Consider the following 27,406-nt stretch of genomic DNA (forward strand, 5'->3'; position numbering starts at 1 on the left):
AAACTGTTTTTTGCCCTGTTTAAAAGCAGGCGCTGTGCTGGGAAGCAGGACTGGCTCTGAGCATGCCCCAGCCCTGAGACAGATTGCCTCTGTGCGTTACCCCTCTCCGATAGATACTGCTCAGTGACATTTCTACTTGCTTTTGTTTAATGGGCCATTTACAACTCTCCTCTCGCTTCCTGGAAGGCAGTTCAGGGTGGCAGCTCTCAGTTAATTAGGTGAGTTGATGGTCCATTACACCACAAAATGTGTTACTTCTGCCCTGTTCATAAAGTGCTGCCACGCGACAGCCACTGCCAGCCCTGTTAGAGGCGTCGAGGCAGCCGATGTGTCCCGTAACGCGACCCTTGTGGCTGTTCCTCGGGGCTGAAGCATGTTTTGGCTGTACTGAAACGTGAGTACAGTTACAGCTTCTGTGTAAAAGCCCTCTTTGTGTTTCTTAGTGGTGGCATTTAAATGGGAAAACACTGCTCTGCGGCTGGGGAGGGGTAACAGCAGGGCTGGTGGGGGCTGATCCTGTGTCCCTCTGTGCAGGTATTCCGAGGCATGTTCTGTCACAGAGGACAGTGTTTCCTTCTGCGTGGCTGGAGGATTTGTTTGGTTTTTTTCTTTGTGTTTCCCTGGAATATTCATCACAGAATCACAGCACAGTTTGGGTTGGAAGGGACCTTGAAGATCATCCAGTCCCACCCCCTGCCATGGGCAGGGACACCTCCCACGAGCCCAGGTTGCTCCAAGCCCCATCCAGCCTGGCCTGGGACACTGCCAGGGATAGGGCATCCACAGCTGCTCTGGGCAGCCCATGCCAGCACCTTGCCACCCTCACAGGGAAGAATTTCACCCTTATATCTGATCTAAATCTCCCTTCTTTCAGTGCAAAGCCATTCCCCCTTGTCCTACCACTACACACCTCTGTAAAAAGCCCCTCCAGCTTTCTTGCAGCCCCTTCAGACACCGGGAGGTGCTCTAAGGTCCCCCTGGAGCCTTTCCTTCTCCAGGATGAACCCCCCCAGCTCTCCCAGCCTGTCCCCACAGCAGAGCTGCTCCAGCCTCAGACCATCCCCGTGGTCCCCTCTGGCCCCACTCTAACAGCTCCACATCCTTATGCTGGGGCCCCAGAGCTGGACACAGCACTCCAGCTGGGTTTCCAGAACATTTTCTTTGCGTTTCCCTTGAATATTCTTCCTTCATAGAGCAAGGTCCAGTCTCTGTCTGTCCTGGGTGTCCCACCCCATCTTCCCTGAAGCCAGGTCCCACCTCCCTGCACCCAGGGCCACCCTGCCCTCCCCAGCCGGGTGGGGAGCTGGTTTCCAGCTCTTGCTCTGATAATCTCCAACCTGTAAAACCAATTCCTAACTGCTTGGTTGTAAACAGGGAACTGGGAATCCTCCAGCTGCCAGGCCTCTCCACTAGAAATTCACCCCCTTTTTTCTTTTCCTTTCCTTCCCAGGACCATTCAGAAATAGATTTCTTTGCCCCCTAGCTAATCTGGCGATGTTTGTGCCCTATATGCTGTCATGTACCCTGCTTTGGCCCAGTGCCCTGTGGGGCTGCCCCAACCAAGACCCCTCTGCCTGCAGGGAGAGGGGGATAAGAGAAAGGGGTGCTCCCAGTAAGCCCCAAAAAGCACCTGGTCTCACTGGTTTCATGCTGGAGCTGGCTGGCACTGGCCTGGGTTTAGCGTGGTCCCCGGGAGAGTGAAAACCCCACCTGAATCTCAAGAGTCTTTATTCAACACTGAATCATAAAATAGCTCTTTACACACCTTGGGGTTTTGTTTGTTTGTTTGTAATTCTTTAAATACACATTGTTTACACTCGGCAAAGTTTCAAAGCAACAACATCAAAGTGCGTCTACAGGTGATAGTACCAACCAAAGTGCTAAAAACACAGTCTCCCACGGCCGATGGGCAGCAGCTCCCGCCTCGCCCGCTCTCCCCGGCCACCGTTGGACCCTGCTGCCGACAAAACCACCCGGAGCCTCCCCCTGACCCCCACCTCGGGCTGCACCCCCACCCCGCTGCTTCCCCCTCCTCCAGGGCAGCGTCCTCCTCCGGCAGGTGGAGCGTTGAGGACCTGCTTTAGCATCAAGGGACTGTGGGGCTGGGGCGGGGAGGGGGAGGGGAAAGGGGTGTTTGGTTCTTCCAGACACTGGCACATCGCTGCAAAAGACTAAAATAGACCTAAATTTATATAGATTTAAAAAAATAACTTAGGAGGCAAACTGGCTACCTTTTGGGAGGGGGGAGGTTGCTGTACAGGGCCCCTTGGAAATCACCCACTGGGGCTGAGCTTGTACCCAAGCAAACACTGCTGGGAAGCGCTTGAGGGAAACGATTGCGATTCCTGTATATATATATATATATTTTTTTTTTTTCTCTCCCCATGGGGAGTGCATCCTCTGATTATCTCTAAGCAAGTGTGCATCACTGTGCTCGCTTCCCAAAAGCCATCCCACCCCCCTGCACCATTGCACCTGCTTCATTCTTCCTCCCCACCCCGACTCCACAGAGCTCAATCCCGAGGCTGGATTAGAAAATTTTTCCTGCTTTCGGGCAGTTTTCCCTCCTCTCCTTGCTGCTGCACACTGGGGAAGGACGTGCAGCGGCTTTTCCTCGGGGCAGGAGGGACGCTTGCACCCACTGCGGGGATTATTTTGCCTCCCACCGACGGGGAAGGTGGTGCATCGCCACTGCTCACCTTGCAACAACACCCCGCGGTGCTTTGGTCACAACACACTGCCTCCAGCTGCTGAAATCAACCCGCTCCCTGATTTGGATTTTGTATTTTCTTTTTTTTGGTTGTTTTTTTTTTGGCACCTATTCCCAAATACTTTTGCTCCGCCCCAACCTGCTGATTTTTAACCCAAAATGAGAGGCTGAAGCGATGCGCTGGCTCCTGCGGTGGGGGCTCCTCTAAATGCTGAGAGAAAACGTTTGTCAACTGCTTCAAGAGCCTTTATCAACACTTTTCCTTTTTTTGGTTTTTGTTCTGTTTTTACCAAATTCAGAGCCTTTTGGAGGATTCAAACAAGCTGTCCAAGACCCAGCCATGACTGTGCCTTGGGTGGCAGCTGGGGCCACGACACCCCGGCAAGAGGTGGTGTATGTTTTTCTTGCCTTTGCTTGATAAAGAGGTTTAAAAAACCTCCTTGGACAGCACCAGCCTGGGGTTCCCATTTGCCTCAGGCCCTTACACCCCTCGACCCCCCCCAGACTGGGGGCGTGGGGATGAAAGCAGGAGGAGGCAGCTGGTCCCCAGAGCATCCCCAGCTCCTGGGGGCTCAGAGCGATGGATGTCGAGCAAAATCCAATACATAATGAAACAGAAAATCAGGGATTTGGGATAAATTTGGCCCCTGAGCGGGTTTTGCTGGTGGTGTTCCTTTTCAGATCCCTGACCAGCAGCCAAATTCAAGTGAAGGGGAATGCTGTGAGCGCTGGCCATGGGGAAATTTTGGGCAAATCCCCTAGAAAAGGAATAAATCTCCCCAAAACTGGTCCTGTGGGAACCAGGTGTGGCAGGAACTGGCAGCACTATCCATCCAGCCCCTGCCAGATCTGGCCACCACCATGACCTCTGAGTAAAAGCTTGCCGCTGATGCTGACCCTGGGTCAGGTGGCTGTGCCCTGGCTTTTGCTGAGGATTGTCATCGCAGAGCCCCTCTGGGGCTTCTCTAGGGTCTAGTATGGGGTTGAGCTCATGCTGCAGCAGTCCCTTCCCTACCAGCACCCAAATACATTGTGTGATTTCAAGGCGTTCCCAGGGGCTTTGGTATTTCTGCACATCTCCATTATCAGAGGAAATCGGGTTGAAACCGCACGGCCGATGTGGTGAATCCTATGGCCTGAGCATCCCGTAGGGATGGGGGTGCGTGATGGGGGGTTGTGGGGAAGCCAACGGGGCCATGTGCCAGCGGGATGGGGAGGGAAAGCAGCAGGGAAACCATCAATATGACATCGCAGTGGAAGGAACACGGAGCCGTTAATGAGCTTGTTGCCATGAACAACCTGGCCAATTAGGAGCCACCGGGAGAGCCAGGGAGATGCAGGGCTCTCGTTACCACCAAGCCTGTGCCACAGTGCCAGCCACCATCATCCCCAGCTGAGGAGGAGGAAGAGGAGGAGGAGGAGGAGAAAGGAACTCATCCAAACCCAGGAAAAATGGGGAACCCCCCCTCACTTTTCATCTTCTAATCCTCGAACCTGCTCAAGGTCTTGTGTCATCACAGGATTTTTGTAAAAATGTGGCTTTGCTAAGCCAGAAATTGGACTTCTTGGGAATGCCCCAAGGGGAGGCAGATGGTTTGGTCTGGTCTCAGTGACATCCCAAAGCACCAAATTCAGGTGAGGTTGTCCTGTCATGACTTACGAAACCCTCACGGCGGTGGGAGGAAGGGGATGTCACAGACCCACCCGTGCTCCATGCCACCGACAGCACCAGCAGCCACTCCGGCCTCAAAGGCGAGCACAGAAGGTTTCTCCATGAGTCCTCAGCATCTCCCCCTGCTTTCCGTCACCTCGTCCTCACCGTCCCCGTGACCCGGAAGAGCTGGGTGAGGGGCCAGGCACATGCAGCAAATCTGGAGCAGCCACCTTCAGTCTTCAGACATGACTCTCCAACACAATAGTCTTTAAGCATAGAGTGTATAAACATGCTGAGTGTATAATTTTCCTTTAAAATCTTTTTTTTCTCTCCTTCTTTATAGAAATAAATACTTACTTTTTTTTTTCCTTCTTTTTTTTTTTTTTTTAAAGGAATTTTGCAAGTCTGTGCACTGTTTGGAATGGTGACATATCTGCTGGGACCACGCTCGTGGGATGGGGCTGGGTGGTCCCCAGTGGGTTGTGGCTTTGCTGGGTGGGGCTTTTTTGCTGGTTGGGGCATCCCTTGCTCCTCTTGCCCCTGGATTACATGTGTCCCAGCCTCCCCGTGGTGGAGGTAAACCCGTGGTGGGCATGGCAGCGAGCTCACCCCTGGTGCCAGAGAGCTCATCCAGTGCTGCCCATGGGGGCGTGGTGGGACGTGGTAGTTTCTCACAGGCTTTTTTTTTTTGGGGTCCCGCATTTTGTACATACAGGGAGCAGCCTCCTCCTGGAAAGCTGCAGTCAGTGGGGGAACGGAGGTGCTTCAGCCCAGGGGTTATGGCCAAAAAACCCTACCGGGTTTCAGAGGAGACAGCACAGATGGGATGAAGGGTGGATGAAATGGTCTCCTGAGGTGCTTTCTGGGGCTGGAGACCCAGGAGCTGCCTCTGGCCCACCGCCAGCTTCAGCGATTTGGAATCAATTTTATTTTCTGTCAGGGTCCCCACGGGCTGCTGGCATGCTGGGAGCCATCGGCTGAGGTCTGCAGCTCTCGTGTCATAGGTGAGGAAGATGGCACCAGGATGAGTCTGTGGCCTTCTCTCTCCAGGGGGGATGCTCCATGGCAGCCCATCAACCCCCGGAAGGGCTGAAGGAAGGGGAGATGCCATGGGAAGGGCTGTCTCCTCATGGCTATGCTGGCCAACATGCACCAAAACCTCTGACGAAGGTCCAGAGAAGAGGACAAACTGCCTAGATCTGCTTTTCCCAGTTGGCTCCTCTCAGCTCAGCACATTGGGTCCAAGCACGCCTGGGTGGGGCTGGAGGTGGCAGGGGGCTGCCTTTAAGGCTGGTGTGTCCCTGCTGCTGGCAGTGCTGTCTGTGATGGGTGTCCCCCATGGCGTGGGCACCTCCTGGCACCTTCTCCCCAGGGTGGAGAATGGAGATGCCTGACCCTGCTGGATGCCTTTCAAAGGCCTTTTCCTTTGGAAAAAGAAGGGTGTTTTAGGGGCTATGATGTCCTTGCAGGCAGAAGACAGACAGAAGAAAAAAGCAGAATTAAAAACCAGCCGTGGCCATAGATAAGGGTTCTACCAGGGCAGCTGGGTTGGTGCTTTCACCAGCAGCTTTGGATTTCAGGACATTTTGGCCAGGGTTTCTCCAAGCTGCTCAAGAAGGCGATGAGATGGCAAATGTAGGTGTCCCATGCCAGTCGCTCTCTCCACATGGGGCAACTTGCTCTGAGGGATGGTGGTGGAGACAGTAGCATGACCCATGTTTCCTGGTGGATGAGGATTTTGGAGATGGTTTATTGCCTTGGCAGGAAGGTTTGGGTGGAGAGGAGGTGAGGCTGGAAACGTCTGGAAGAGCGATCAACTCTCCTGGTGTCCTCTGGCTCTTACAGCCCCCGAGATGCAGCTCTGCCATCCAGGCTTGTGCTGTCGTGGCTGCTGGTTTCTGGGCAGTATTTACCCAGGTTTAGGTGTCCCTCTGTTCAACAAATGAAATGAAAATGAGCCGAAACCGTGCCAGAATGCTAGGCGCTGTTTCCTCTGGAGGAATGTCCCCTTCCCACCTCCAACATCCCACGGAGAGGATGGGGATGGTCCAGCTGTGACACAGCGGCGCCGAGCCCAGCGGTCTGCATGGAGCCCATGGGGATGGGCTGAGCCATCCTCAGCTCCCATGCCATCAAAAGGCCAACCCCCACTCCCCCAGAAACAAAGTTTGAAGAAAAAGACATTCCCCAAACAAGGATCCTTGGCAATAAGCAGCCACAGTGGGGGTGGGGGGATGTTGAAGCCATTTTCCCTCCCAGGGAAGAGCGTAGCCCTGCCTCTTTGGGCAGCCAAAAAATTTCCTTAAGTAGCACCTTCTCGCCCGCAAGCTGGCCCCGGGGACAAGCGCTGGCTGCCAGTCACTAAGGCCTGCAAGAGTTTTGGGGTTTCTTTGTGCATGAGCCAGTGTCTCCATGCTCCAGGTCCGGCAGCGGGTGAGCGGCGGACAGTGGGTTTGGTTTCACGGGGCCTTGGGCTCCGCCGGGCGGAGGAGGGAATGTGCTTTGTGGTTCCCTGAAGGTCTAACAGCCTCCTTCCACTTTGATGTGTAAAATCTTGGAGAAGCCGGGTCTCTTCCTCAGGGCCTGGAAAAGGAGCAGAGAGTGGGGCTGGTGGGTTGGACCCAGCCGTCCCACTGCCCCATGGGGTGGGTGAGGGAGAGGGGAGAACATCTCAAATCCCTGCCATGGGAAGGGGTCCACCCTGGTCCCAACCCTCCTTGGCTTCCTTGCAGGACTGGCTCAACACTTCCTAGTTCCATGCCCTTGAAGTCAGCTCTGGATTTGGTTTCTGTTCAGTTAAAACCACAGTTTCCAGGGCACGGTAGTAGTTTGGGGCAGACAACATCAACACGTGGGATTTGCGCAGTGTGGTGGTGGGCAGCCACACAAGGAGAGCCCCTCCAAAAGGGCTTGTGTCTGAAGGTGCCCCCCAGCCTGGGGTGGTTGTGGGTGGGTCTCGCTGCCTGTTGTTATTCCCATGTCAGGTCTTGGTGGTGGAGCAGGAATCTCACTGACCCCATCTGACTGCACTGGTGGGTCTCCATCCCCACGTCCTGCTCTGCATCTCATCAGAGTTTCACCTTACAACCCGACGGGAGCCCAACCTGCTGCAGGATGAAGTTAAAAGTAGGATAAAGTGAAATGGAGACATCTATTTCTCCCCTTGGACACAGATGGAGACATCTGCCTTGGAGACCGGGAACAGATCAAGGACTGCCCAAGCCCTGATGAGCACCGCAAGCCAAGCAACGTCTGCAAATCAGCTTTAACTAAAATTAACCCTATTTCTGCTTTCATGGGTGGACTTTAAGTCACTTCACAGAGTTCAGCAAGTAAGTTGCCCTGTGAGGGAGGCAACAGCCCTTTTCTGTCCCTGGGGAACAGACCCACAGAGAAGAAGTCCTGGTTAAAGCAATGGGAAGGAATTACAGCATGTTAGATATTGGTTTAGCCTCTGGGGCATGTGTGTCTGAAGGGGAGAGAGCCTTCAGGATGTCCCTAGTGAGCTAAAATATTCTCTACTGAGGGACTACAGCAGTGGACAAGAATTTGTCCCCAAACTCCACAGGGACGTGGGGCTGGTGATACATGGGTTACCTCTGGGACTGGCATACCTGGAGTTTGTTCACCATTTCTTCAAACATCTTCTTGGCTTCAGGGCTGTGGGGTTCCTTGAAGTAGTCTACGATGCCTACCTGCACGACGATGGACTTGAGGTTCCGGCACACACCTGGGGGCAGAGATACCTTCTGGCTTCTCCATAGCTGGGGGCAGGCAGACTCCCCACAGCTGGCATGGAGCCTAACACCCACCCAGTGCTCCTCAAGGCCTTAGGCATTTGGGGTTACCTCACCCTGAAGATGGAGGAGGCCTGCTTTTGGTGACCAAGACCTCTGTAGGGAGCATGATGGTTTATGTGATGATCTCTGATTGTCCTATCCCAAATCAGCAGTCCTGCCTTTTCCTTGGGAAACCCTTAGGCTTCTACCCAGAGGGATGGGTTCCCTGCAAGTCCAACCACAGTCCCATGTGCCACGACCACCAGGAACAGCACTTCAAATAGACCCTCCAGCTGGCTGCAGACCTCTTTCCCCCAGGAGCTCCTGTCCTGGCAAATGGCATGACCCCAAACTCAGCTGTGCCACAGACATTGAGACCTCGATTACACAGAGGGGGAGCATGGAAGGAGTGTCTCCATCCTCCCTATGGCCCAAGGCAAGATCAGCTCTTCTTAACCCATCCTTGGCAGGGTGCTGTTGGATGCCCTCTTAGAAACCTTCCACCACAGAGCTCCCAGCACCTTCCAGTATTGGCAGTGGGTTCCTGTGGGAGCGGCTGGAAGGCAGGGTCTGGTTCATGGATCTGAATATTTGGTGGCCTTATGGCCAATGGATTATGGAATGCATTGCTACTCACTGTTGAAGTGCAGCAGGGCTTTGGGGGTGACCGGAGTGGATGTCAGCACTAGCATCTCCAGTCCCTTCAGCCCCTCTCGACACACCTCTGCTGCAACCTCCTGGTTGATCTCTGCCACGTGGTCCAGCTCCAGGACCTGAAGCCGCATGCAGTTTCGGGCTGGAAGGACAGAGCACCCGCCATCAATGCCCCACAGGGAAGAGATAAGGACAGCCGATGGGAAAGGGGTGGTAGGAGGGATGGGTGGCAGCAAGGAGGGGCAGGGTGCACCCATGGTCCTTGGGGTGGGGGCTTCTCCATTGAGAAGCTCCCCATAAGGCACCTCCTAGGGGTATACCCTGCCTCCAGCAAGGTCCCCTTCTCCCTGTCCCATCCGAGGAGAGCTGCCTACCTAAGGATGCCAGTCCCTGGACGCCGCAGCCTGCCCCTCCAACGCCCAGTGCCCGCAGGTGCGGCCAGCACCGGCCGATCATCTGAAGGCAGCGGTTGCTGAAACGTGTCGGCTGCTGGCTGGGGAGATGAAGAAGAAAGAGCTGGGGAGGGCTGGCAGAAAAGCTTGGCCCCTCACCCCATGAACACTCCTGCAAGTGGCGTGGGATGGGGACATTTCCCACCTCACCAGCCTGGGGGTCATGACACTGTAAGGAGGCGTCTCCAGAGCAGGTGTCTCCATCTGAGCAACCACCCTGGGCTCTGCTGCAATCAGGACAGAGCACGTTCATGCATTCTGAGTCCCTCTGCCCCAAACCCTCCACCTTTGGAGGTCTGAATCAGGCCCTGAACTCTGTTACTTGCAGTGATCAAATCAGCAGCAGGAGCCTGCACCTCTGGCTCAGGTGGAGAACCCTACACGCCATATGGTGTTTCCCCCAGGGATGAAACGAGTCATCAGGGACTTGACATCTTCTCTTCCTAAGAGACATCCCCCTCTGTACATCTTGATCCAGGCTGACAAGGGACATGACATTGCAACAAACATCCCAGGACAAGAAGGAATGCCCAGGAGGCAGCCCCATGGCACGGAGGTGAGGAGCCAAGTGACCTGCTCTGTGAGCCACGAACTCCTGAGCACCCTGATATTGTGGGGCGGAGATACACCAGCACCTTCACGCCCCCAGAATGCTTTTCCAAAGCAAGAGCATCTGCAGTCATCTCCCTAAGCAGCGACTCAACATCCTTTTAAAAACATCCAGGCCCTTCACAGCTGCTGTTGTATGAGCAGTGAGGAGCTCAGACAAGCCTTTGATGTTCAGTGTCGCCTACCAGACCCATCACGGCTCCTCTTTCATCTCTGGTGTTAGCAGCCTCCCTGGAAACATTCCTCACTCGGCCCATACGTGCCTACACCCAACAGCTCCCAGCCTTCGCAGGGAGAGATGGGGCTAAGCTCCTGGTCTCTCAAACCAGCCTCATCCCACAAAGACCTCCCCACTCCCCAAGCAAATCTGGATCTGGCACTCAATTTCTTTCCAGCCCAGTGGTGCCCCTCACACTCATCCTGACATGATTCTTACCACGGATGCAGAGGTGCGACCTGGAGGGAGATGATGTCCCTGCAACCTGCTCCGAGGGCCCAGATGACTTCATGACCCACGGGGTCCGTAGAGCTCCTGGAACAACACAGAGGACATGTGGTGGCCCCCAGCAGCAGTGATGCCACCCTGGGGGCTATGTCAGCAGCCTCCATGCCACTACATCTCTCTGCACCTCGGGGTGCAGACAAATCTGGTCATTACTGATAACCCACCACCTGTCCATGAAACAGACGGTCCCAACACCAACCCATGCAGGTAGGCTGAAGGCATTTCTATTTGGAATTGTGCCTACGGATGTGCAATGTCAAGAAAAATGGAAGAAGGTGAGGTTGAAAGTGAGACTGAAGATGAAGCAAGGCTGAAGGTGAGGTTGGTGGTTGAAGGTGAGGTTGGAGGTGAAGGCAGAAGTCTTCCAGATGCAAAGGTGGCAAGTGATTGAACCGAGATTGCCAGGCCGTGTACCCTTGCAGAGCAAATACAACATCCCTGCAGATCCCACTGGATTGGTTTCACCTGCCACCTGCCCAGCCTGGGGAAGATGCCAGGTAAGGACCCTTCAGCTGATGGGTGGTAACTTCCAGCCAAGGGCAGCGTCTTCTCCATGGCCTCTGTACCAGCTCTGCAATTGTGCCACCACAACTGTAGGTGGCTGTTGGCCACATGTCACTGTTGTGGGCTCCTCCTTGGTGTTTTGGGAGGTAAGTCCTCATGGAATGCTGCTGGATTCATGCAGGGGCATGGTGGAGGTGGAGGTTTGTCACGAGTCACACTGCCTGCCCACCTGGCATTTGTGCTGCTGGTTCAGAGGAGCTTTTGCTAATGCCATCAGTTCCCAGCACCAAGTCAATGGAGAAGAGATGTTGTGATGCCACCAGACCAAACAGAGGACCCTGGCCTTTTCACTGCACCAGGCTGCCTCCTGAAGACTGAGGCTGTGCTTCCTCACTCTAAATTACCTACTTCAAAACTTCAGGCAAGCCTAAAAATAAGTGATGGGTGTTATTGTCAGTGTTTCACACATCTCCACTGAAGAAGTCCGCCAAAAGCCCCTTGCGAGTGTGGCGGGTTAATTAAAGCATGAGTCAGAGTCACAGGTTAGCAACGCACCAGGAGCGCTTGGGCTTGCTGTAACGCCCTTGGAAGGGTCAATGGAGGAGTCTTTGGGTTAAACCTAGCAGCATTGGGCTGCCTCATGGTGTAGGATCCCCAGATCAGAGCCATGCCTAAGCTCACTTGGTCCACAACAGAGGAGCCAGCTGGGTGTGCTTTCCCACCTGAAGGACTCCATCCTGGGCTGGATGGGGACACCCATGGGATGCAGGTGAAATGGCCACCAAGGCTGAAACTGTCATCTGCAGGGTGCAGCAGAGGAAGAATCATCCTCTTTGAGTATGTAGGAAAGGTAAATCCTGTCTCCACAGGAGGCAGAGCCTCTTCAGAAGGTGGCCAAAACCAAGGAGCAGTCAGTGATCTCCTCCAGGACCTGTGGCCTCCTCCAGAACCTACACCATCATGTGTCCTTGACCTTCAGCTAGGTCTCCCAGTTGGGTCTTAGCAGTCCCATGGCACAGCTGTTCCTCCCTCTCAGGACAGAGGGATCCTGAGGTCTCTTCTCCCCATTAGAAAGCTTCATCAGGGCATGACAGTCACGTGGGACCTCACTGGGCCCCGGTGTTGGTGCACCTCTTCTTCACCCTTCTCTAACATAAAACAGTGTCCCCATATCAAGACCCTGGTCACACTTCCAGCTGGGATGAGATCGGTATCAGAACAATGGGAATAGAGCTGGAAGGGAAACATCTGCATGGGAACATGCCAGTAGAGGATGAGAGCTGCAAGGACACCTTGCACTGGGGACACTGGATACTGGGGTTGCTGCTTGGGCTGGGGACATGGAAAGGTGGATCCTTTGCATCTGGCTGGATGGGCTGTGTTCTGACAGGGAATGGGGATGGGCATCAGAGGAGTTCCAGCACATCCCATGGATGTTCCCAGCCTTCTCCCAGCCAGGGAACCCCATGGTCCCCATGGGCAAGGTGGGGATGCTGGTGGCCATCCTTACCGGTATGTGACAGCCTGCAGGGCCCGGCAGTAGCAGCTGGCAAGCCAGAGCGAGCGGTCCGTCAGCACGTTGGGGCAGTGCGAGATGCGGAGGATGAGCAGGTTGCTGCCTGTTGCCTTCAGCAGGGACTCCAGCCCGGCTTCCAGGCAGCCCCTGCCGGGGGATGGAAGCAGGGTCAGGCATGGGCACACTCCCTTATGGCTGCCCTGGGGTCACCCCAGGAAGGTGACATGTCCCATGGGGATCTGTGGCTCCAGGATGCCCAAAATCCACAGCAGGAGCTGGTGTGTGATGAATGTCCATCAGTGGAAACAGGACATTGGGGCTCATGGAGCACTGTCATCTCTGAGGACCAGCAGCTCCTGCTGTGGGAGGGTGCCCAGGATGTGGGGACTCACCGCGTGCTCTTCATGTAGTCCTCCTTGCTCTCCTTCTTCCCTCGCTGGCGTGGCTTGAGGTTTTGGAGGGTGAGGGAATGCATCTGGGTGCACCACTGAGACAACATGGCCAGGAACTGGGGGGACAGGAGTGACCATCACTGAGGGGGACACCCTCAGCATGCCCCGTGCCACCCATACTCAGCTCTTTTTGGGCAGATCTGTGCACACACATATGCATTTCTGCATACCCCCCCTCCCATAAATATGTGAAAATGCACATATGAGGTCACGCAGGAGTGTGTGCAACAAAATCACAAGTGTCACCACAAAAGCACTTGACAATGTGTGCACGTGAGCTCACACCCACAAACACGCACATGTGAAGTGTAACGCATCCAGCCACCCGTGCCCGCCGCTGTGAGCACCTGTGTTCCCATGGCCATAATGGCGTGACATTCCAGAGGCTCCGGGCAGGCCGGGCAGAGGGGCCGGGGCCGGTGGGGTGGGGGTCCCCAGGGCTGAGTGCCGGGCCCTGCCCCTGGATCACACCAGCCCCCGGCAGCTGCGGGCTGGGGGCAGGGGGCTGGGAACTGCCCGGTGGGACAGGGCCCGGGGGGGCTGGGCGGCAGCGGCTGGGCATGAGCCCCCAGCGTGCCCAGGTGGCCCAGGAGGCCAGCGGCGTCCCGGCTGGTGTCCGAAACGGTGTGGCCGGCAGGGCCGGGGCAGCGCCCGTCCCCCTGCCCTGGGCACCGGTGGGGCCGCCCCGCGGGGCCTGGGCTCAGCGTTGGGCCCCTCACGGCCAGACAGACACTGAGGGGCTGGAGCGTGTCCAGAGCCGGGCAGGGGCTGGGGCAGGGGCTGGGGCACCAGCCTGGGGGGGCGGGGGGGTCAGCCTGGAGAGAAGGGGGCTGGGGGGGACCCGGTGGCTCTGCAACGGCCTGGCAGGAGGCTGTAGCCAGGGGGGTCGGTCTCTGCTCCCCAGGAACCAGCGACAGGACGAGAGCAAACGGCCTCACGTTGCGCCAGGGGAGGGTGAGATTGGGTGTGAGGGAACATTCTGCACCGAAAGGGCTGGCAGGCGCTGGCACAGGCTGCCCGGGGGCGGGGGTGTCATCATCCCTGGGGGTGTTCAAAAACCATGTGGCTGTGGTGCTTGGGGACATGGTTCAGTGGTGGCCTTGGCCGTGCTGGGTTAATGGTTGGACTGGCTGATCTTAAAGATCTTTGCCAACCTAAGCAATTCTATGATTCTATGACAATCCACACAAGTGAGATGCTTGTGCATTTTCACCTTTCTGGAAGAAAGCTGTCACCCCTAGTGGTGCCACCCCCATCCCCGGTACCTTGGAGGACACCCTGGCATTCTCCAACAGAACCCGTGTCCACACAGCCGGGTGCCGGGCCACGAACTTCCAGTCCTTGCACACCTCAGCCGCCCGCAGCAGGGTCTTTGTGTCCAGGTAGGTGAAGATGCAGAAAAGAGCCGCCCGCATCTTGAGGATCTCAGGGCTGATCACCTCGCTGGAGTGGCCTGGGCTGCCCCTGTCCAGACGGCCCCCCTTGCCCCCGGCCCCCTCGGTCCTGGCTGTGGGACACGCACTGTCAGTTGCCGCTGGTGGCCGGGGAAGACAGGAGGGGAAGGAATGCTCCCCGCAGAGCCCAGGAGCCATCCCATCCCCCACCTCCCAGCCTCCCCACCCTCCCACCCCACCAGAAGAGCCAGGTGCCATCTCACCTGTCAGCCGGCAGCTGCCGGCAGGTCGGGATCCAGCGGATCCAGGTGCCTCCGGCTCCCAGCCCTCGGCCTCCGACTCGGTGGTGCGGGAGCCCACATCGGAGACGTCGCCCTCCTCGCCCTCAGTGCTGTTGCGGTAGGGCCGGCGGTGCCAGTTTTGGATGGCTTGCCGGCGCAGCCCTGAGCCCCGGGTGCCATCCCGCGCTGGGTAGGGATGCCCGTCGGCAGTGTCATCGGTGGGGCACGGCTCTGCACTGTCACTGTCATAGCAGCCCGAGCTCTGTGACACAGCTTTTGCCCGGCTTGAGGCCCTAGGGGACAAGGATGTCCAACCTCAGTGCTTGCCGGGGTGTGCGTCTCCTTCTCATCAGCCCCTTGCCCACCAAAAAATGAGCATCCCACTAAAATCCCCAATGGACAGCACGGAGAGGGGACTCACCCGGTGCTGGAGGAGGAGCGCTGGTTGGATACGCCGTAAGGACCATGCACGGCTGCCCCTGGCCCCGGGTGCCGGTCTCTCTGTGGGAAGATGGAACAAGAGAAGCCAACATGGCAAAACCCAAAATGTGGGCTGTGCAGCTGGGGAAGGTGACCCCGATAACCCACCCAGTGCCAGCTGCATTTTGGAGTGAGGCCACACCCAAGTGGGATGCAGAGAGCATCTCCAGCATCATGCCAATGCCTTGCCCACACTTGCCATGGAAACACAGACCCACCAAAAAGCAACTTCTTTTTGGGATCCCCCCACCCAGGATTATCCATTTCCCCACACAGGAACAAGATGGGGGGCCCTACACCTCCCCGCTGAACCCTTTGCAGCCATCAGAGATGCCACACGGGTGCATGCCCAAAGCTGTTGGGGTGCTCGTGCCTGTGCTCGCGGAGGTACCAGTCGGCCGGCAGCCTTGGCCCCCGGCGTGCCACAGCGTCCCAAGCTGCCATTTGGGGTGGTGCCACAGCTGCTGCTGATGATCTGGAGCTGCTTCTCGGCCCGGTCTGCCCGGTCCAGCAGCTCCTCGATGAAGTGTTGGAGGCGGACCTTGGCGTTGGCCTCACGGGCGGCTGTCTCCTTCAGGAACTGGTCGATCTGCAGCACCTCCCTACGTGGAGGGACCAGCAGGTGACACTCCAATCACTTCCCACCTGCCCCTGTTAAGCACCTCCATCCCTTTATGCAAGCTGGGGGTCCAGGATGCTTGTGCACATCCAGACCATTCCCATCACCAGCCTGATCTGGGTCTGTGCCAGCCCAGATGACTCCTCGGCATAGTTCAGGGCAGAGCAGTGGCCAAGGGATGCTCCCAACATGCAGGGTGGGTGTCAGCACCTTGTTTTGGGGGAGACGACATCCCCAGCACCTTTGCTGGGCTGTATATCACTCCCAGGACTGGCATCAGTGATGCCTGAGCATGATGGAGAAGAGGGAGGATGATGATGATGATGGTACAGCGGGATGATGGAGGAGGATGGCAGTGGTACCCTGCCTCATTCGGGGCAGACTTAAAGATCCTAAGGGCAGCCTGAAGTCCTTAAACCCTGCTGAGCCCCATACCAAGTCAAGCCCAGTGGCTGCAGGGCCCTGGCTCCTTCGTTAACATATTAATTAGCAGGTGCTCGGGAGCTTCAAGCCTGTGAATGGGCAGGGTTTGCCCTGCTGAGGCACTGAGATGTTATCCCCAAAATGTGGCCAGCTCTGGGATGGACCATGCCAGCGACCCAAGGCGGCCCCATCTTGCCCTGCACACGCGTGCACCCAGGCACGCACCCACCCACTGACCTCATCTACTTCCCAAAAACGTGGGCACATGCAGCCATCACACCCCTGCAGGCACACACATCCCAAAACCACATGTGGCCTTCGCACCCCTGCAAACACACGTGCCGAAAACATGTGTAGCCATCACACCCCTGAAAATGTGCCACATGAACGCACATGTGTGCACCCAGGTATACACACACACGGAGCTGTCATGCGCACCCCCAAGTGCACCACACACACATGCACAAGCCACCCTTACATGCACAAACACCATGAAAACACAAATGCAGATGTTCACCCTGACACACACGCATAGCCAGAGACAACTGGCACACAAGTACAGGCAGCATCATGAGCATACACCCCCAGACACACCTACAGTTGGTTGTGTGCACACTTGCACGGTTGATGGTGCACACACGCACATGCACAACCACTCTCACACCTTCCATCAGCATCCATGAACCCCTGCAGATGCACAACACAGCTCTGCATGTCTGTCATGTGCACACCCAACTGTGCACACCCGACTGCGCACACCCAGCCACACTGATCTGCACAGGAGCATGAAGGAAAGGGAGGGGGCAGCCCTTAGCGACATAATACCCATTGCTGATTATTAATTGCCATTTAATTACCAATTAATTGCCTCCCAACCTGTCATTTGCAGAGTGAGAGTGGGAGCTCCCCAGTAACGATTTGGGAAGGCTCCTGGCGAGAGGCCCCAGGAGATTTGGAAGGCAAATGGGGTGCTGGCACAGTGAGTGTAAGGTGATGCTGGTGGTTATCATCTGCATCTCTCACATCTTCATGGACTGGGTGGAAAAACACCCCCGGCAAAGCAAATGGAACCCAGAAGCAAATAAGCCCCCCCCATGGGGACAATGGCCTCATGGTGGTGGGGCTGGCAGGGCTGGAAAATGTCTCGGGCAATGTTTTGCTCTTGAGCAGGGGTCCTCAAACTTTTTAACCAGGGGGCCGGCGCGTGGATGCAGTGGCAGGCAGTCATCTGCGGCTGCTTGGTTTCCCCCCCCAACCCCCGGCCAGGGGGAGGCGGGGGGTGTCTGTAAATACCGGGGGCTGGATTGAGGACCCTGGGGGCTGTATCTGGCCTGCGGGCCATAGTTTGAGGACCCCTGCTCTTGAGGAAGGGTGAAACTGGATTTGCTGAGGAAAATGATTTCCAATGATTTCCCCACATCTAAGAAAAACACATCCCTGTTCATCGCTCTGTCTTCAACCTGGCAAGTGATTTTGTCACTCTGGCTGAAGGAGTTTGAGGACCGATGGGGACAGTGAAGAAGCAGGAGGGTTTCTCTAAGGAAAAGGTCAGGAGGTAGTTTTGGGGTGTAAAACCAAGTTCTTAGGTGGTAGCAGTGTGCAAGCTCCACCATGGACCGAACAAGACATGTTTGACCCAATGGTCACCCTCTCTGCCCTGTCTTACATGTCTCCAGGCTCTGCTCCAGTCTGGGGCCCTCATCCTGCCACCACGCACCCCCAAGATGCCCAGGAGGCAGCTGATGGCAGCCCGCAATCCCCACCATTGCCTGTCCCATATGCATGCATCCAAACCAAGAGGTGTTGCCCTTACCCAGCTCCAGCATCATCCCACTCCTCACCCCAGGACCATCACCCCCACCAGCAAATCCTGTGACCCTCATTTTTGAGCCACAGTCATTTTGGAGTCAAAAGCATTAATGAACTTGCTGAGAATGGTGGGGATCAAGACAAGCCCTTGAGGAGTCCCACCAGTGCTCCCAGCTCAGCCCAGCCATGACTGTCCCCCAGTAACCTCTCCTCACTGACTTTCTGGACCCTGTGGTGACCTCCAGCTTTGCTAAGAAACTCCTGAGGAACAAGGTCTAGTTTGCTTGAGCAACACTGATGGGCAAAATGTCCCAGTGCTTGGCTGGAGGGAAACTTGGGAGTAGCACTGGGGTGGGAAGGGTGGGAAGGGGTTGTTGAGTGGGGAACATAGGATGAAAATGAAGATGACAGTGCCACAATCCCAACAGCAAATGGAGGTCATACTGTATGGGCTATCCCCCCTCCTTCTGGGAGAAAAATCTGGAATCAGGCATGGTCAAGGTAGCCTCCCTCATATTTATGACCATGGACAGGTTGAGGGGATGGCTCAGGTTGTATAGGGCTGGCCAATGCGGCTGTGGAGCCCAGCCCTGGTGTTGGGGGGACACTCTTTGGTATGAGAGATGGGCTCTAGAACATGGTCACCACCATTTCCCTTGGCAGGACAGCATGATGGCCATGTGCATCCCCAGCTTGACCACATCCTGGGGGGCACCGGTGGCTCTGGGACAAGGTCTGGGAGAAGATGCAAAACCTGATGCAAGATGATGCCATTGGGCATTGCCAAGGGGATTGTCCCCTAGCACTTCGTCTGAGGGTTTGGTGGTGGTGTTGGACTCATCAGGGCTCACCACCAGGGACCAATTTCCCCCCACCCTGCAGCTGGGAGAGGGGGCAAAGGACTCACTGTTGCTTGCGGGTGAGCTCCTGCTCCTTTTGCACCAGGTCCTGCTTGAGGGAGGCCAGCATCTCCACACTGACGTCCACCTGGCGGGACAGTTCAGATGCCCGGTCCTCTAGCTCCTGCTTCTCCCGGCTGAGCCGCAGGCTTTCCTGCTTAGCCTTCTCCAGCTCTGAGCTCTTGCGGTCCAGCTCCACCTGGAGCCGGCCCACCTGAGAGGCAATCTTCTGCTCCACCTCCTCCGTCAGCTTCTCCAGCCTCTTGTCCACCTCCAGCTTCTCAAAGGCGCGGATCTTCAGGCGGGCCAAGCCTTCCTCATAGGCAGCGTCCATAGTGGCTGGCGGTGTGGGGGCTGGTGCCACGGCTTTTCCCCGGGTGAAGATCTCTGTCAGTGGGATCTCAATCTCGTGGACATAGCGGGGTGAGGGGGAGGAGGATGGGGCCGGCTCCAGCTCCTCAGCGGGGACAAGGTCGCAGGAGAAGCGTTGGTCCTTGCCTTGGAAGGAGGTGCTCTCAAAGTAGTCCCGCCGGGCGGCTGGTGTCAGAAGGGCCCCATCGGTGGCCAGGGGGAAGACGGCAGCATCGCAGATGCTGTTGGTCTTGGAGAGGACGTAGAGAGTCTCATAGGTGTGGTTGTACTCCAGGTGCGCCCGCAGCGAGGAGAGGCTGCGGAAGCGCTTGTGCTCCCCACACCGCGGACATCGGTAGGGCAGGTCCAGCGAGGCCATCCCTCAGCTATGTGCCCCAATGCAGGGGAACCGCACAGCCCCGCTCATGGTGCGGGATGGATGGACTGGTGGCAGGCAGAAGGGGTTGGGGAGCCCCGGGAGGTGGGGCCGTGGCTCCGCTGGGGCATGGCGGGGTGAGAGATCTGGGATGGAAGTGGGGGGTCCGGCAATTCTGGGGGGTATGTCAACATCGGCCGGTGCCAGGCACTGGAAGAGATAGGGGGGTTAGTGATATAGGGACAGTGGGTCCCCAAAAGTCCCTCCTTGATCCTTCTTCTTTGTCCCCTCTCTGTCTCCATCCTACCATCCTGTGCTCCTCTCACTGATGCACGACCCTTGGGAGGGTGCACAATGCTCAGGAAGTTGCACAGTCCATGGGAATGTGCACAACCATTGGGAGGATCCACAGCCCTTGGGAGGATCCACAACACTTGGAAAGGTGTGCAGCCCTTAGGAAGATCCATAACCATTGGGAAGGTCCCCCCGCCTTGGGAAGGTGCACAAGCATTTGGGAGCACAGCCATCATGAAGGTGGACAACCCATGGGCAGTCTCTCCCCATGTGCCCTGAGCTTGCCACAGAAGGGTGACCCATGTGCTTTCTTGCCCAACCACCAGGCAACGAGCCCCTGCAGTCCCAGGGGTCTCCAGGGGACAACCCAGGCACAGTGTCTGGGTTGCTGGGAGCCACCTTCTCCAAGCAAAGGATGACCCACTCCTACTAGATCAGCCCATGCAGCCTCACAGCAGGATTCATCTCCAAGAGTTACGTCTCGATAGTGTCCCCTTCTGGGGCTGTGGGACCCCTACGCTGTCTGATGCATGATGTCCCGTGGCCAGGCAAGGGAGGGTCCCCATGAGGATCTGGTTTTATCACGCATGACATCACAGGGGGGTGGGAATCCCACCCTTGTGAAATGGGATAAGCCAGCAAAAATCCAGCCTGGGAGGTCACCATGGTCTCCAGCCTGTGAGGCACAAGCAAACGTCAGGGTACATTGCTGCAATGCTTTCACCCCAAAGCACTGAGGGCACCCATGGGTGGGAGCATCCCTTGCTCATCCCTCTGCAATACCTCACAGAGGGCTCTTCCCACCACCCTAAACTCCTCCGAGGCCCCCTGCACCCCGTAACCACCAGCCTTGATGAGCACTAAACCAGCACTGAGCCCTCCATCCATGCTCATCCCCAGGGCAGCATCCCCCATGGCTCAGCATCCCCCATGGCTCAGCATCCCTCTCGGAGGGCACAACCAGGTCATGAGGTTTGGGAAACCATTTCTTAGGGAAAAATCAGTAAAGGCAAGAAATCCATGCAAAAAATAAATATCAGGTGTGACTGGGAGGATTTCTGGAACTGCCTGGCAGTGTTTTGAGGTAGTTACAAAATGCACCCTTGCACATCAACCCCACCTGGGTGACCACCGGTGCCAGCTTGGATGAAACCTGGCGAACACAAAGCACAGCTGGCAACTTCGGCTGCTGCCGATGGGATGAGAAAGCGCTTTTCCACCGTAGGGATGTGGCCACAGCATCGTGCCGCTGATCCCTCAGGCCTGGATCGCTGCCCATGTCTCCTGGGGTACCCGATCAGCCTCAGTCTGTATTTCTCAGCCATAAGCCAAGGCAGGATCTGGCCCAGGCGGGTCCGAATACACACATCGCCCAGTCCCCATCCTGGGCAGGTCCTACCCTGACCACAAAACCTCTCCTCTCATCCCACCCACCCAGCAATGACCAGGATTTAAGGAAATTATTAGTGGAGTCATTACTACGGCGGCCACACTAATAAAACCCACAGGCATCCGGAGCCGGGAAATGCTCCTGGCCGCCGGGAGACTGCAGCAGCCGGTGAAACCCATCCCTGGGCTGTTTCAGTGCCACTACCTGCGATTCATCATGGATCCTTTCTTCGCATTGTTTAACATTTTTCCTTCCCCCTCTCCCAAAAAAATAATAAAAAAAAATAATTAAAAAAAAATTACCAGCAGGCAGCTCCACTGCCTGTTTGAAGAGGGAAGGGGGGATGGAGAAGAGGGGTGGCGGTGGTGGATGCTGCTAGGGTGGCAGATGCTGCTGGTGCCGTGTGCTTGCTGGTCCCCATCCATCCCTGGCTGAGGCTGCAGCGGGGTGGGGGCCCCGCGGTGGGTGAGAGTGGCTGGGGAGGACTCACAGGGGGCTTGTGGGAGGAGGGCATGAAAAGCCGGGGTTCACCTAGCCCCCCAGCACCTGGCGCAAGGAGCAGCGGGTCCCTCCTCACCTTCTGGCAGTGGCTTTGTCCCTGCTGCGTCCCCTTTGCTCACCGGAGCCCCTGGGCGAGCAGCAGCCTGGGGACAAGCCCCCGCCCCCAGCGCAGCATCCCGCTTCGCCCCATACCTGCTTCTGGCCGCCGACCTCCCGCGTTTGGATCCTCCGGCGAGGGCAGCATCTCTCCGGCTTCCCCACTGGCAAACCACCGGGCAAGGAACCGGGGGGGCTCCGGGCTGGGGGGACAGAGCACGCACACTCGCTCCCGTGCACAAAGGAGGCGGCTGCTGAGCGGCTCAGGGCTTTGTCGGGGAGGAAGGATGCTGGGCAGGAGGGATGCAGCCCAAGGAGGAGGCAAGAGCCGCGGGAAGCATCCGGCTCCCTGCAGCCAGCACCTCCATGCCAGCCAGGCCCTGGGGAAGGAGGGAGGGTGGTGGCTATGGGAGGAGGAGGAGGAGTAGGAGTAGAAGGAGGAGGAAGGAAGCAGAGGCTGAAGGCCCTGGTGGGGCGGTGGGAGGGTGAAGGCTGCTGGGCACCCTGGGGACGGAGGGTCCCCGGGCGCTGCAGGGCTCAGGGGGGACTATGCATGGTGAAGGCAGGGGAGAGGGAGGGAGGGATGGAGGGATGGAAGGAGGGAGGGCAAGCGCTAGCAGCCGCCTCCTCCTCCTTTGCAGCCTGAGCCCGGACTGCTTCTCTCTGCCGCTTTCCTCCTTCACAGCTCCCTCTGCCTGTCTCCCCACGAACACCGCGGGTCCTCCGCCGGGCCTTGCTGCCATGCGGCAGCCCGCCGGCCTCATCCTGCAGCCCCCCTGCCCCCCGAGCCCACCCTGCGCAGTCCCTGGCCCTGGCAGGCTCCTGGCTGGGATCATCCCAGAGCATCCCCGCCAGGAGAGCAGCTGGCATGGGGTATGTGGCTGAGCCTAGGCACCTGCACTATCCTTCCCCATCCTGGGTCTACCACGGTTGCAAGGACCCAGGCTTGGTCCTGAGACGTTCCCTGAGCACCCTGGCTTGGTCCTGATTGGGTCCCGATTAATCCTGGTTTGGTCCCTGGCTTAGTCCTGATCTGATCCCTGAGCACCCTGGCTTGATCCTGTTCTTGGCTTGGTGCTGGCTGGGTCCTGATCCAGTCTTCGAGCACCCTGGCTTGGTCCCTGGCTTGGCCCTGATGTGGTCCCCGAGCCCCTCAGCTCAGTCCCCAGTGTCAAAGCCATCCAGCACTGACATGTTTTCTTGTCTCTGATGGGGACATGGGGGCAGACGGCAGCATTTGGCCCAGGATGCTGCTGGCCTGGGAGAAGTCCCCACCCCAGTGTAGCCCTGGGGTTTGGGGTGCCACTGATCCTCCCCTCCTATAAACGTGCTCAGTCCCATCCCACCCCAGAAGCAGCTGCACCCAGCTGCTGTGGTAGGTGCTTTCTTCGCTTGGCAGTGGTGGCCCGGGGAGCAGAGGGTGAAGGCTTGAGCCCGGGTGTCTCCGCAGAGCTTTCAGGCTCAGCATCAATAATAGATGCACTTTCAGAGGGGTATTAATAAAGATCTCATGCATCATGCATGGCCAGTGGCGCAGGGGAAAGCAGGGCTGTTTACTGCCCGGTGAGAGCTGATGTCCCACTGAAAGGTGCCCAAAAGATGGCTCTTTCCAAAGGAAACACGGGTGCTGAGCTCCTTGTTAATGATATCTGGGGTGTCCCCCTGGAAAAGTTGTGGGTTTTTTTTCTGGTGCTTGGGGTCATCTGCATCCCACAGAGTGGTCCTTGCTCAGGATCTGGCTCCCACACACATGGGATAGTTCAGCTGCTGGGGCCAGCAGTGCTTGGGGCTGCTGGGTGCTCACCTGAGGGACACGAGCACCCTTGGGTACCATCAGAGGTTTGAGCTCTTAGGAACAGGTCCAAGGAGTCATTTAGGATTTCACTCTCAACAGGTTTCCTTCTGGCTCCTTCCCTCATCCCATCTCTGCTAGCAGCCCTTGGGGACCCCGTGTCCCCTGCCCAGCTTTCCACCCAACTCCACACGGTCCTCCCACCCCATAGCAAGCTCGGTGTGGGGCAGTAGATTTTCCCGGGATAGTGGTATAACTGGAGTTTATCCCTGGGATGCTTCAGTCCACATGCCAGCAAAGGGCTGGCGGACATGAGGGGGTGAGGTAGGGAGACCCTCCCTTTCCTCCATAACATGGTTGGGGGACACATCGCCTCTCTCCAAGCCTCTCCAAGGTGGAGGGGGAAAAATCGGTCAGAGAGAGCAGATTTGCAACCGTGCCCCTTTCCTGCCTCAGTTTCTCCCTCTGCAAGAAAAGGACGATCATCCCCAAAATGCCCAAGCATCGATGACAGCTGCCGAGACCTGAGCCAGGGATATGACAGCCCATCCCCACTGCCCAGCTCCCTGGTTCCCACAGGCACCTTCTCCTCCTGATTAATTAAAACCAAAGATCAGTGAGCCCCATCCAAGCAAGCATCTCCTATCAGAAGGATGAGATTTTGGGGTTGTATGGTTTTAACTGATTTTTAACCACCAGAGGAGGGAGGCTCTGCTATTGGTGGCACCTTCTAGGCTGCAACATCTTCTCCAGTGCCGTCTGGCCACTGGTTGTTCCCAGGAGAAGGGAAGTGGCATTTCTCAACCATTCAAATCACCAAAAGGGAGGGAAGCAAACAACCCCCCTCAGCTTCGCAGGGGGCTGTATCCTGCCTGGCTGCCTCTGCCTGATGGTGCCTGGATCTCCCGCCCTGGGCATGTGCCAGGTTGAAAATGAGGAGCAGGGCTGTAATTCACCCCATGTCTTGTGGGTGAAGCTTGCCCGAGGGCATGCCAGGCATCTGCACCCCATGGGGGACCAGGAGCCGAGGGTGGGGGCTCTGGGCTAAGTTTCAGGGTCCCCACAGTGGACCCTACAGCTCTGGATCCAAGTAGGGCAGATCCTTCCAGGGCTCGGTCCTGTTGGAATAAACCCAGAGCAATATCCATCTTTTTGTAGAAGGTGTCCCTTCCCTGCTCTGTTCCAGGACAAGACTCTTCTCCCAGAATGAGCCACCCATCCTGGGGATTTGGGGATGCTCAGGAGGAGGATCGCCAACCCCCTTGCTGCACTGATTGATTTTTCTCTCCCTGCTCATTATTTAAGCACCTTTTTCCCCATCTGTGGCAGCTAGAGGTCAAAAACACAACAGAAATACTCCTGGTGTTGGCTGCTACACGGGATTGAAAGGCAGAGAGCAACCCCAGCATGGTCTTAGATAAGCTCAAATTTTTAATTAGAAAAATAGACACAATTTTCTAATATTCCTGATAGATGCTTTTTCTTTTTACAAACAGGAAAATAATAATAATAATAATCATAATAATAATAATGACATCACCTTTCCAAAGGGACCGTTACACACCAGCTGCCAAAGCCTGGCAGCATCTCTCTCCTTCGGGAGAAAGGACCGGTGCAGCCGCAGCCCCCGACTGTGCCGGCTGGTAAATAACCAGTCGGGAGCATCGTGTAAAGTGCTGGCAGGGGAAATCACAGTCAGCTTGCTACAAACACAGGATGTCCATGGGTTTGGGTATATAAAAACCCCACCTCAGTGGTGATTTCTTTCTGTACATGTTTTTTTCTTTCCCCTCCTTGGAACAGGAGCTATAAAAATGACTCAGTCCCTGCAGTTTGGAGATGGCTCCAGGCGGCCAGAGCTGCCACATCCCACCTCCACAGCGAGCGGTCCAGCACCACAGCATCACCTCTGCTTCCCGTGTGGCCCTCTCCTCCCCGGCATGGCCTGATCTGTCGTCATCTTCTCAGGGGCCACCCCAGAAGAATGATATTCCCACCCCGGCTCTCCCGTGAGATGCTCAGGGGACCATGGGAAACACTGTCTCCCAATGTTCAGTGGCTTCACAGTGTCCCGAAGGAGAGACCCACTGAGAAGAACCCCAAACCTTTGAGCTTCTCCTCTGTCCGGGCTTTCTGCTTCAGGTGGACCTTGCTGTGGCGTTTCTTCTCATCGCTCCTGGCAAAGCGGCGGCCGCAGGTGTCACAGGAGAAGGGCTTCTCACCAGTGTGGGTGCGGATGTGGGTGGTGAGGTGGTCGCTGCGGCTGAAGTTCCTCAGGCAGATGCGGCACTGGAAGGGTTTGTGGCCCGTGTGGATGCGGAGGTGCCTGTTGAGCTCATCCGAGCGGGCAAAGCTCCGGATACAGTTCTCCACTGGGCAGGCGAAAGCCTTCTCATGGGGTTTCGGGCAGAAGCATTTGGAAGAGCACTTGGTCCGGCGAGTCTTCTTCTTGGGCTCAGCCAAGGCAGGAGGGTTGGTGGGCAGCAGGGGAGGGATGGAGGAAGAGGTGGGGTGGCCCAAAAAGTCCGTGGTGGGGACAGAGGGTGAGGGGTGAGGATGGAGGAGCTCGGCAGAGCTCATCAGACCCGGCAGGACTTCGGGCTGGGCCATGGAAGCATTGAACTCCGGCATTAATGGAGGAGGGAGGCTGTGGATCTTGGTGTCGGCAAAGTCCCCATGGGCCGGGAAGTTTTCTGGCTCGCAGCCAAAGCCCAGATGGGTGCCAAAGCAGGCAGCATCCTCTGCCAGGCTGCCAAGCTCTGACTGGCAGCTGATGGACAAGACGCTCTCCATCTTGGAACCCAGCGGGTGGAACAGCCCCTGGCCACTCTCCCCAGCCAGGAAGGCTTCAGGAGAATGGTAGCCAGCGGGCAAGTAGGCCTGATGCTGGGTGATGGGCTCCCACTGGGTGCAGGAGGCTTTAAACTTGTCCAGGGGTGGGGAACCAGAGGGCAGCTTGATGTCCTGCTTGTTGTCCAGGAGCTTGGGCTGGAAGAAGCACTGCGAGGTGTTTCCTAAGGTGGGTTGTGCCTGGAGGGGTGGAGTACCCTCTGCCGTGGGGAAGCTGCTGTAGCCCTGCTCCGGGAAGGGTGTTTGGGTGGATCCGTTCATTTCAGGCTGGCAGGCAGTGTAAAGGTCCAGCTGGCTCTGAGCCACCTCGGGACAGGGGTAAAGAGCATCCAGGTGCCTTTGGTGGCCCTCAGAGGAGGTGAAGGGGGAGATGCCCAGGATCCCTGACATCAGGTTGAAGAGGGATTCCTGGTCCTGGGGATGCTCTGGCACTGCCTTGATGAAGAAACTGCCGGTGTAGCTGAGCGAAGGGGAGGGCTGGCTGCCCAGGAGGGGGTAATCCACTGCCCCCTCGCTCATCGGGGTGTCCAGCAGCTCACCTGGGGACACAGAGGGGACAGTGGTTAGAGGGATGAAGGGATGCAGGGCTTGTTGGGGGGTGTGGGGGGCGGGATACAGGGGAACAGCGGGAGGCTGATGTTGTGTCACTGCGAAGTCCCCATCCTAGCCGTGTCCCCGGGACCGCAGAGGGAGCCCTGGGCTTCACCTCCCTTTCCCGGCAGGACCCTCTCCCTCGGCTACGGGGGACTGTTGGACCCACAGCCACGGGCTGGGAGCAGGCTGGGGGCAGAGGAGAGCGAGATGCCCGATTCCTGGCTGCAGCTATCACTCCCAGCAGGGTCCTCCATCCCCGCCCGGCTCCCCCCCCTGCCCTTACCTCCGAGGAAATCAGCCTCTGCCAGAAGTTGCTGCTCAGGCTGCCCCAAGCCCTGCAGGTCTCCGGTTTTCATCTCGCAGCTCTCCTCGTACTTGGAGTAAAGCGGGTCCGGGCAGGAGAAATCCATAACGTTGAGCAT

General features: G+C 57.0%; 2 protein-coding genes across 3 annotated transcripts; both read right to left on the reverse strand.

The window, feature by feature from the left end:
• Window positions 1-54: 54 nt before the first annotated feature.
• On the reverse strand, window positions 55-25,606 carry FBXO41 (F-box protein 41). 2 transcript variants are annotated; one of them, XM_080396302.1, is made up of 13 exons: window positions 21,845-25,606; window positions 18,749-19,677; window positions 15,364-15,592; window positions 14,932-15,011; window positions 14,493-14,803; window positions 14,101-14,342; window positions 12,776-12,891; window positions 12,378-12,530; window positions 10,295-10,390; window positions 9,172-9,290; window positions 8,781-8,939; window positions 7,979-8,094; window positions 55-6,947 (listed from the first exon to the last, which is right to left on the reverse strand). In XM_080396302.1, the coding sequence occupies exons 2-13, from the start codon at window positions 19,468-19,470 to the stop codon at window positions 6,885-6,887; spliced, it is 2,406 nt and encodes an 801-aa protein (XP_080252428.1). In that variant the 5' UTR covers window positions 19,471-19,677; window positions 21,845-25,606; the 3' UTR covers window positions 55-6,884. The 2 variants fall into 2 exon arrangements, with proteins under 2 accessions (XP_080252428.1, XP_080252427.1); XM_080396301.1 differs by having other exon boundaries at window positions 14,101-14,803.
• On the reverse strand, window positions 25,602-27,406 carry EGR4 (early growth response 4; the record flags this gene model as incomplete). The annotated part of the gene is made up of 2 exons (XM_080368498.1): window positions 25,602-26,929; window positions 27,268-27,406. The coding sequence occupies 2 exons, from the start codon at window positions 27,404-27,406 to the stop codon at window positions 25,602-25,604; spliced, it is 1,467 nt and encodes a 488-aa protein (XP_080224624.1).

This window comes from Falco punctatus (genome assembly GCF_963210335.1).
Source record: "Falco punctatus genome assembly, chromosome: 1".
NCBI classification, from domain to species: domain Eukaryota; kingdom Metazoa; phylum Chordata; class Aves; order Falconiformes; family Falconidae; genus Falco; species Falco punctatus.